Source organism: Cheilinus undulatus, linkage group 24, assembly GCF_018320785.1.
Source record: "Cheilinus undulatus linkage group 24, ASM1832078v1, whole genome shotgun sequence".
Lineage (NCBI taxonomy): Eukaryota > Metazoa > Chordata > Actinopteri > Labriformes > Labridae > Cheilinus > Cheilinus undulatus.
The window spans coordinates 5,276,902-5,288,271 of NC_054888.1; the positions used below are offsets into that span (position 1 = coordinate 5,276,902).

At 37.8% G+C, this 11,370-nt stretch overlaps 1 protein-coding gene across 1 annotated transcript; it reads left to right on the forward strand.

Annotated features, from left to right (window-relative positions):
- Positions 1–6,956: 6,956 nt before the first annotated feature.
- On the forward strand, positions 6,957–9,792 carry LOC121506264 (DDRGK domain-containing protein 1-like). The gene is made up of 8 exons (XM_041781986.1): positions 6,957–7,166; positions 7,980–8,114; positions 8,246–8,334; positions 8,685–8,786; positions 8,874–8,996; positions 9,079–9,117; positions 9,199–9,304; positions 9,485–9,792. Exons 1-8 carry the CDS (start codon positions 7,079–7,081, stop codon positions 9,634–9,636), a joined length of 834 nt encoding a protein of 277 aa, XP_041637920.1. The 5' UTR covers positions 6,957–7,078; the 3' UTR covers positions 9,637–9,792.
- The last annotated feature ends 1,578 nt before the right edge of the window (positions 9,793–11,370 follow it).

Sequence of the window (11,370 nt, forward strand, 5' to 3'; positions counted from 1 at the left end):
CATGCCTAAACCCACAAATGTGTGCAAATTTCTATAAAAGCTTGAACATATCAACAAATGTGTGCTTAGTGCTCAGGCGTGCAATGTTCTTTAAATGCATGCACAGATCCATAAATGTGTACATATTCAAAAATGTGTGCTTAGTACATAGAGGTTCAAAGATCTGCAAATGTGTGCACATATTGACAAAAGCGAGCAAAGACCTGCAAATGCATGCACATATCCCCAAATGTGGACAAAGCACTGCAAATGTGTGCACATTTTCACAAATGCCTTCACATATCCACAAATGCTGACAAAGCTCTGCAGATGGGTGCCCATATTCACAAATACATGCAGAGATCCACAAATGTGTGCTCAGTCCACAGACGTATGCAAAGGTCCTCAAATGTGTTCAAAGATCTGCAAATGTGTGCTTAGTTCACAGACGTGCAATGATCTTCAAATGCATGCACAGATCCACAAATGTGTACATATTCAAAAATGTGTGCTTAGTCCACAGACGTTCAAAGATCTGCAAATGTGTACATATATTGACAAAAGCGAGCAAAGACCTGCAAATGCGTGCACATATTCAAAAATATGTGCAGAGATCCACAAATGTGTGCAAAGACCTGCAAATGCATGTACATATTCCCAAATGTGGGCAAAGCTCTGCAAATGTGTGCACATATCCACAAATGCTGACAAAGCTCTGCAGATGCATGCCCATATTCACAAATATGTGCAGAGATCCACAAATGTGTGCAAAGACCTGCAAATGCATGTACATATCCCTAAATGTGGGCAAAGCTCTGCAAATGTGTGCACATATCCACAAATGCTGACAAAGCTCTGCAGATGCATGCCCATATTCACAAATATGTGCAGAGATCCACAAATATGTGCAAAGACCTGCAAATCTTTGCCCATATTCACAAATACGTGCAGAGATCCACAAACGTGTGCTCAGTCCACAGATGTATGCAAAGATCCTCAAATGTGTTCAAATATCAGCAAATGTGTTCTCAGTGCATAGAAGTACAAATCTTTGCAGATGCATGCACGTATTCACAAATTTTTGCACAGATTTGTACACAAATCTCCATGTGTGTGCACAGATCTACAAATGTGTGCAAAGTCCAGGAATATGTGCAAAGATATGCAAATGCATGCACAAATTCTTGTGCAACTCAACAAATGTGTGCAAAGATCTGCAAATATGTGCAGGGATTCACAATTGTATAAGCACATTTGTGATTGCGTGCACACATCCTCAAATGATCATACAAATAAATAAACCTGCACACATTTGCAGAACCTATTCATGCAGGTTTGTGCACCCATTTGTGGATCTGTTTACCCATTTGCAAATAGTTTTGTAACTCCATTTAGCTTCATAAAATGGCAAAAAAAAAAAAAAAAAAAAAAAATGAAGCATAAATGAAATATCTTATTTCTACCCTATGAAACTTGCAATGTTAGAATAACTCAACCCATGGAAAAATGATCTGAACATTACCTGTGCCAACTCTTATGCAAATAAAGCAATTTGGAGGAATATTCTGGTGCAATTTGGCACATTCTGGACACATCTGGCATGATCTGTGCCATTTGAAATTTCTTGGATACCAAAGTATATATGTCACTTACATGTCTCTGTAGATGCTCATTTTATCAAAATGCAACATTTTTCAGACCTTTTTCTTTTTCTGAAAGTAACCAGACCTGTTATCATTTCCCACTCAAAGACAACCAGACAAATGAACTGAAGTCTGACTTTAAGTGGAGTGGGGTTGTTTATTATTGGAAAAAAACTAGTGACATGGACGATGTAGCTGGAATTAGCAGAGTCTCAGCTTTCATATGAATCCAGAAATGCCTTTTAAAAACTTTAATCTAAAGGAAATTCCTCAATATAAAGAAACTGTAGCAAACAGGAAGTGTATCCTAATCCAAGTTTAGATTAAAGCTGCATTTCTTGTTTCTGTCTGTGATAACCTGGTCTGCCCTCCTCCATGAATGAATGAAGTGTTGTTTATCTGAGGTGGAGGAGGATTTCTGTTACCTCTCTGTCATCGAGCTCTCAGCGTGCAGGCTGAGCAGGCGGCTCGGTTTCAGACGCACGTTTCTGTAATTACAGGAGGAGGCTGAATGTGAGCCAGTGAACAGATGACATGTTGTTTCAGGAACCAGCAGAGAGAGAGAAACAACAGAGGCTGCTGCTTAAAATACAACTTATACCCATAAAACTGGTGTGTTTAGTGTCTATTTTAGACTAAAAATTAAAGTAGAATAGTCAGAGCCACAAGGCTTTAATAGTTACACATATAGAGAAGAAACTCAGCTGACACTGTGATCAGAGAAGGAGAGCAGAGTCTGTTCTTTACCTCTGATAAGATTAATGGAGCACAGAGATGTTATCACAGGACACAGCGAATACCTGAAAAACACAGTCACAAGAAAAGGAGCAACAGAGAACAATCTGTTACAACACAAAATGATACAATAAGACAGGACAAGGCAAGATATCATGCGACGTACGTAAAGAAAAGTTATGACATGACACTACATTTCAAATGTCTGAAGTGATAGAATACAAAACAGAAAGGCATGACAAGAGAAAAATGATGCAAAATGACATTAGACAAGAGAAAACACAAAATGAAATGAAACAAAGATTTTTGACAGGATATGACATGATATAATACAAAACGATAAAAAAAACACGAGATAAGACACGAAATTACTTAACATGATAAGAGGAAAAGACAAAACTCTAGACCAGTGGTGGGCAACTGGTCTGGCCCTCTACCTCACTCAGTGTGGCCCACCAAGCCAATTTCAAATAAAAAGAAATTGTAAGGCAGAACAAGGTTGGTTGTCACACAGGTTGGTTGTCACACTTATTATATCTAGCCACTAGGGGGAGCTGTCTCCCAAAATTTGGTATGGAAATTTCCAGAACTGGGACCACACTCACCCACATAATCTTCTCTGGATTAGGACAGCTAAACTAGAGGTGAGAGAACTTTTCGTTGTTTTTATGTCCTATTGTAAATATTTAATATTTTTCTTCAAGGCTTTTGCATGATGTGTTTATAACTAAACAATTGTTACCCTTAAAAGGTGTAAAGGGAAAGCTATACTTTAGATTGTTGTTAGCAAGCTAACTTGTTGGTTGTCACATTCTCCTAGGGGGTTGGTTGTCACAGCCATTCAAAGGGAGGTATGGAGAAGTGTTTGGTGTGCAGCCAGTAGGCACATAAGCTCCACTTAGTTGAAGTGCACAGATACATAAATGCCATCTCTGTAACTCAGATAGTGAACACGAGCAGCCCAGTTGAGTCTGCCTTTATGTTTTGTTCTTTTTGTTGCTACAGTCTGGCCTAAGACGTTCCTGTTCATGTTCCTTTCTCATTCCTTGTTAAGAAGAAGTTATTCATCAACTTGTCAATGCAATTAAAGTTTCACATTTAGTTCTGCTTTCTTGCCTTCTTTTTAAGATTTAATCCCATCAAAATAACATTGTGACATGAAACTACATCGTGTGTGACAACCATCCCTGTGATGGGGTTGGTTGTCACAATGTGTCAGAGTGCCTTTGGTAGTCAATACTCTTTTTGTTACAGTAAGTTGGAAAATGAGAGGGATACACATTCCAAGCCAACGCCTTAAGCTTCAGTTAAATGTAGGAATGAATGCTGAAAAATGTTTTGATTACAAACGATTCACACAAGAGTAAAAAGTGTGACAACCAACCCGGTTCTCTCCTAAATATGAAAGAAACATGATATCTGCCATGAAAAATATAAATATATCTATATTTATTTTTGATAATTTAAATGTTAGGTTCTTTGAGATAATTTAGAGATATGCTGAAAACATCAGCTATGTGGGTCAGTATACTTAAATAGCCAGTATTATGTTTAATGCATTCAAAACAGATTAAACTGGCTTGAGTTCTGCTTTTAACTGATTAAACTAGGCTCTACTATTTGCATTGTTGAATCCTGCAATTTGTAAAAATTTGGCCCCTGTTGTAATGAGAAAAACTTATCTGGCCCTTTTAGTATTGAAAGCTGCCCATCCCTGCTTTAGACCGTACTAAAGACACAGCAAGACAAGCCAAGACATAGAGTATTTAAACTACAATACGGCGAGACTTAATGGGGCACAAGGTAATGCATGATTCCACACAACACTTAACAACACAAGTATACAACACATACAATATGGTGTGATATGATACAGTAGACTGTGTGTTAGACTATGATGGACAAGATGACAAGATAAGGCTCAACTCTACAAGACAAGAAAAGAGAACATGCCACAATAAGACACCCGAAGATACAAAACAACTCAAGATAAGAAACAATAGGATACAGTAAGACAATGGTACCTGGCCTTTTTTTCCTTCTGAGCCCCCCTACTCATATCTAAGAAAACTAAGCCCTGCCCCAGGACCCACTTGAAAAAACTTCAAATCAGATTTAATGACAAAATACCAACAAAAATGGCCTATACAAACTTGTTCTCGACAAAAAAGTTTATTCATTAACTACCCATTATTACAGTGGTGTATTCCAGCCACTCTAGAAAATAAATAATGAAAAAAGGGGATTTGTTAATTTTTGAGAGGAAAAAAACGTTGCAGTTCACAAGTTTTTAGAAAAGTTAATTTACTAGAAAAAAAAAACAGATTTTTTTACTTGAAAAGTTTTATATGTATGTGAACCTGAATTCAGAATGTTTGAGATTATAAATTTGAAAAGCCTAAAATCAAACCACTGATTTCAGTTTGGTTTCTTGTAAATTTTGACTTTAAACTGTTTAAGATTTATCATTTTGAAAAACTGAAATTTTTGAGTCATTAATGTCTAAATTTGAGACTCTTTAAACTAAGAAATTTAAGGGTTTTTTTCCCAATAATTTAATGACTTCTTAAACTGAAACTCTTGGTTTGTTTTCTTGTAAATATTTGACTGTATAATCTCAAAAAAAAAAAAAAAAAAAAAAAAAATTAACCCCAAAAAACGAAGTTTTTATTTTAATATCTTTAGTGGCTCTCATTGCTGGCAACGGGCCGAAACCTTGTATCACCATTTTTCATGATTGCATTTTTTTTTTCCAGCTATTTTCACCCTTTACATATGTCAGTGAGTTCTAACCCATTTTAAAGCTAAAGTGCCAACCGATGCCAACTATGACCATTCAGTGTTAAATTTATTGAAAGGTACAGATTTTTTTCATTCCTTGAAAAGTGATTTTAAAGATACGAGGTTTTGGTCCGACGCCATCGATATGAACATCGAGGCTTGACAGCATCAGAGCAGACTTCAGCTGGATGTGGAATGAAGGACTTTTCTTGTTAAACTTTTGTCCCCGATGGTATGAAGCTTCCCCAGGGCTTATGTTGAAGAGTTATAGTTTAATCTTGATCTTGAACTTCTCTCTCAGTCTTTCATTCTCCTTCATTAACGTTAAAAATGATCCAAGCATACAGAGAGTATAAGAAGTTGAGGAGCAGGCGCCAGCAGCATTATCTGGCTGTACCTTCACTTTACATTATCTCTGATTTATTATAATTATCACTGCAATTTTAGATTTATTATCATTATTACTGTGGAGAAGAGGAGGATGCTTTCAGCTGTGATTTATTACGGCGATCACAGCGCTGTGAATGTGACCTTCCTTCTGTTTGATGGATGTGTGTGTGAGTGTGTGAGAGTGGAGCCTATTATGGTGTCAGCAGCAGTCAGGGTCCTGCCAGGAAAGCAGGGACAACTTCTGCACCATCTAGTGAGTATAACTCTGCACTGTATGATACGGCAAACTGCACTGCTGGCTGAAATAGATCCTCCATCTGCTCAAAGACCTTATCTTTGTCATCTGAACAGTTTTTGATGAGAAAAATGCAGATGCAGCCAGGAGTCATAGGAGAATCATAAACATAGGAGAAGAATAATATACTCAAGGAAAAAGGATTTGCGCAACCCTAATCAAATCTCTGAAACCCATGATTAATTCATAATAGAATACAAATAACACATCAGAAGCTGAAACTGGGACATTGTACCATTTTATGAAAAATATTAGCTCATTTTGAATTTAATGGCAGAAACACATCTTAAAAAAGTAGGGATGGCGCAACAAAAGACTGGAAAAGCAACTGGTACTGATGGAAATACAGCTGGAGAAGCAGTTTGCAACTTATTAGATTAATCGATAACAGGTCAGTAACATGACTGGGTATGAAAGGAGTGTTTTACTGAGGCAGAGTCTCAGAAGTAAAGATGTACCATCCACACATGCAAGTTAAAGCTGTGTCATGCAAAGAAGAAGCCACATGTGAACACTACACAGAAAAAAACACCATCTTCTCCGAGCCATAGCTCCTTTAAAATGGCCTGAGGCAAATTTGGAAAACTGTTCTTTGGTCACATTAATCAAAATTTGAAATTCTTCTTTGAAACCGTGTCCTGCAGACTGAAGGGGAGAGGGATCATCCAGCTTTTTATCAGTGCATAGTTCAAAATGCATCTCTGATGGTATGGGGTTGCATTAGTGCCTGTGGCGTGGGCAGATAACACATCTGGAAAGGTCAATGCTGAAAATAGAGAGAGGTTTTAGAGCAAGCGTGTACAAACTTTTTCCACTGGGGGCCACATACAAAACAATATAAGTGTGTTGGGGCCACCAAATTATTCTCATTTGATCATGTAGTTTATTTTTTGCTCTATTTTCATGCATACTTGCCATTTAAATAAGTGAACTCAGTCAAGTATGAAAAAAGTAGTCTAAAATAAATAAAATATGCTTTATTTTCTCCACACGTGAGAGTAAAAACTTATTATAAGTGCTTATTTTATTCTATTTTTCGATATAAAGTTAGTAAATCACATATTTTGGTATTATTACCCCAGAAACAGTAGGTGGCACTGCGCACTCACCAAAACGGCCAAAAAACACGAAGAAGAATGAACTGTAGCCATCAGTAGAAGAAGAAGCAGTCAGGCCTCCCGTTGGTTGCTTGAGCTTACGCTGACGTGTACATCGTTTTCTCTCATTAACTTAGAGTAACATTTTCAGGTTAAACATGGATATCGTGTTGTACGTGATAGCTGCTGCTGTTCTCATCGTCCTCATCGTGTTCGCGGTGAAGATTCGTGGGAAAACACAGGAAGGTAAGGAGCTAATGCTAAGCTAACTGTTAGCACGGTGTTTTTAAACGCACAGCAACGAGAGCTTAGAAATAATTTATGTCAAAATAAAAGAAGCGGGAATAATAAGTTACGTTTATGTTTGGCAAGATTTTAGTGATAATAACTTGATTGTTTTATTACAATGTGTTAAAGAAATGTTTGCAAACAGCTGCCGAGCTGTCAGAACTACGGTAGCTGCAGAGGGACATTTAAAGTTTAGTATTAGAACTACGTGTGAAAAACGCGTTAAAATAGAGGCAGCTGGTTTAGAAATTGACAGCTTTAGGTAATGTAACTTTTTACGTAATCCAAGATGGCGTGAAATGCAAGAAATACGAATTTATCTTATATTTATTGATGTTATTTGAATGGATGCATGTGATTTTAATGTTTGATTTTGTGAATTAGAGCGTCAAATATAGCAATTAATTATATCTCTATGGCATTAAGTGCCTCAGCTCTTTGGTGCATACACTTATCAGGATGCTGGAAACATTCCTCTGAAATTTTGGTCCATTTTGACATGATTGCGTGTCTTGGTAAATTAACAAAAATATATTCTTATTAATGCGAAACATGCCTGAAAGTATAAACACGTCCAAATGCAACTTAATATTTTCATGTTTTCAGGTGAAAAATACACACTTAAAAACTATCATAATTTCTTTGATAACCAAGAAACCTGTGATACCATTTACTGATTGTGTAACAACCACAGTTGCACATTATTACCAAATGTGCAGCACTAATCATTAGTATTATGATCTGATATGTTGTGTTCTTGTCGTTATGTAGCTGATGTTGAGCACCAGAGGGAGGTTATCCGGGCGGCGGGGCCTCCTCGGCGGGCAGCAGAAGACAGAGGAGCCGGGATGCCCCGTAGAAGGAGGAACCTTGCTGCTGCGGTAGAGAACAGGGAGCCTGTTGACGGTAAACGTTAACCCCTGTTACCCCGATTGAGTTTCATTTTGACTTTAAGCATGCTAAACAGTCTCTTTTTGGTTTGTAGATCCAATAAGGCATGATGTAGGCAACTAAGAAGAGCATGTTGTTTATTTCAGGGATGGAAGATGTGGAGCAGCTGAAGAAAGCGGGAGCAAAGAAGCAGAAGAAGCTGGAGGAGAAACAAGCCAAGAAAGCCCAGAGAGAGGTGAAACTGAGGTTACAGGATATTGGATTTATGCTCATATCTGATATATCAGATGAAATCTCTCTGAGGAGATGCTTCAGATGCGACACCAGCAAATCTGCCTAAAAACACCCACAATATGACCTGTACCCCTTATAATCTTACTTCCTGTAGATTTTTTAAAGAGACAGTGAATTAAGTTTTCTTTCATCTGGACATGATGCATGTGTGTACCAATGTTCATGCATGTAGCTCAAACCAGTGGGAAGTTACCCCCTTAGACAAGGGTATTTGGAGTAGTGTGTAGACGCATTAAGATGCAGTGTTGTTGTCTTTTACTGTTTGTTATTGTTCCGTTGTTGCTTCTACAGGCGGAAATGGAGGAGAGGGAGGAGAGGAGGAGGATGCAGGAGCTCAGAGAGCAGGAGAGGCAGCAGGAGGAGGAGAAAGAACGACTGCTGGAGCAGAAACAGGTCATCAGACGTGCCTCTCGCCAGATTCAGTAAGCTGTTTTTCCAATGATGAAATGCTGACACTCTTTTTTTTTTTTTTTCGTTCAGGAGGAGGAGGAGCGTCGGGCTAAAGAGGAGCAGGAGAGACGTGAAGAGGAGGAGTATCTCAAACTGAAGGCTTCATTCATCATCGAGGAGCAGGGAGAGGAGGAGCAGCTCTCAGAGGACCAGGTCTCATCTCCGCTCATCTTAAAACTCCAAATTTTTACCCCGAAATCAAATCAAACATCTCATAGTGTTGTTGTCCTTTCAGTCCCGTAACATGCTGCAGGAGTTCATCCAGTACATTGAGGTGAGAGAAAGTTAAACACAGAGCTTCATAATGCTCTGTCCTCTCTGACGCCGCTAACAGTCTGTCCTCTCTGTCCTGCAGAACTCTAAGGTGGTTCTCCTCGAGGATCTGGCGTCTCATTTTGGGATGAGGACTCAGGACGCCATTAGCAGGCTGCAGGAGCTGTTAGCTGAAGGATCGCTCACAGGTTTGTTTGATGCGCTCATAGTAAAACCAGATGTTTTAAAACAGTAAAATTTCGGTTGATTTAATGACCTGTGGTGTCAAAAAAGAACCTTGAACCCTGAGTCCTTTTGACATCCTGAAAACTAAATTTCTAAGCTCCTTAGTGGCGCTATGAGCTCATTTCTGTGTTTTTTTTCTGCAGGAGTGATTGACGACAGAGGAAAGTTTATCTCCATCACCCCAGAAGAGCTGGACTCAGTGGCTCGCTTCATCAAGCAGAGAGGACGAGTGTCCATCACTGAGCTCGCTCAGGCCAGCAACTCTCTGATCAACCTGCAACAAATTAAAGTTTAGGGGCTCTTACCACAGCTGCTTTGAGGGGAGGAGGATGACCAACCAATGAGGTGACAGCTGTTTTCAAGCTGACACTCAAAAGTGAAACATTTTGATTTAATCTGATGCAGTTTTGCTTCGTACACTTTCATCTTCATAAACTTTATTTAACAATCATTCTTGAGTGGGAGTTTGATTTGAATGACTCAATTTGAGATAGAACACCACCCTAGAGGACCCAGGAGACTGGATAGCCGTATCAGTGAGATCTAATGTTGATTTTCAAGTTAAAGACCTGAGTTGTGATCTCCCAACCTGGGTGACTTGAATCGGTGTGGAGATTTCACTCTCCTGCTTTTTGAGACACAAACTAGACTCTTTGAATGCTTCTAGCCGGTGTATTTGGGCTGATTTTGGACATTTGGCTCGGTACTTTTTAGTTTCCAGGCTCTAATTTGATCAATCTAAAAATATAATTCAACCTGCAGCACTGCAAAAGTATTTAATAAAAATATAAACCCCATCAGCAACTTAGTTTTCCTTTAAGGAATAAAAAAAAAGCTGGATGTGAGATTATTTTTGTCGTGTCATTTTTAAGTGAATTTTTGACCATAAGCTGTTGTGAGAGGAAGACACAGAGAACTTATAATAAATACATGGAAACTGTTTAAGACGGTATAAGGAGGAGTTAGCCTAGCATCTTTGTTTACCAAAATAATAAATTACCCCATACAGGTTGTCTTGGACTTGTATTTATGTTACAGCGGTCTCAAAAACATCGATGAAGTTGTTGAGTGTTCTGTTTTCCTTTTCAAAGTAGACCAGTGATTCCCAACCTGGGGTCCAGGCATCCCCGGGAGAAGGTAACCTGGCAAAGCAGATGGATACGCCTGTTTCCTTATTTTTCACTGTGTGAAATAAATCCATCTGGCGTGTCAGAATAAGGGGAGGGGGTGTGGGACCCTTTCTGCTTGTTGACAAAACTACATGAACACATTTAAAATAAAAAAAAAATCATGATTAGAATACATAATGTATGGTGGCGTATTCAGGCCAACGTGAAATATATTTTAAAAAGTAAGAACTGTTTTATTTTTGAGCACCCCCCCCCTCCCCCAAAAGTTGAAAATACTTTTGAAGTCATAAAATTATAACTTTACAAGAAAGAAACTCTTTAGAGTTTAAAGTTGGATATTAATAGGGAATATTTTAAATTTACAAGCTTATAAATTCTTACATTTTGACATTACAAATTCAAAAATGTAAATTTTTAAAATCATAAAATTACAACAGTGTTAAGTCAAAAATGTAAAGTTTTAAAAATAATAAATTACTACAACAGTGTAAAGTCACTGTAAAGTTTTTAATTTTTTTAAAGTCATAAATTATTGTGACAGTGTAAAGTCAAAACTTCAACATTTTTAAAATCATACATTTACAACAGCAGAAAGGAAAAAAAAATTATAAGAAACCAAACTGAAAACTGGTTTGATTTTTGACTTTATGATCCTCATAATTCTTAGTTTTGGTTTGTGTAGATTTACAGCTTTTGCAGTCAAACATTCATATTTTTTCTTGTAAATTAAGTCTTTAAACTTGAGAATTTTGATAACTTTTTTTGTCGAGTGGCCCTAATCCACTGTTATAAAAACAGATAGTTTATTTCATAGCTCAGTTGTCTAAGACAGGTCTATGCAGACCTGCGATGCTGGGGTTTGGTAAACGACAACAATTAACACTGATGTGTAATTTTTC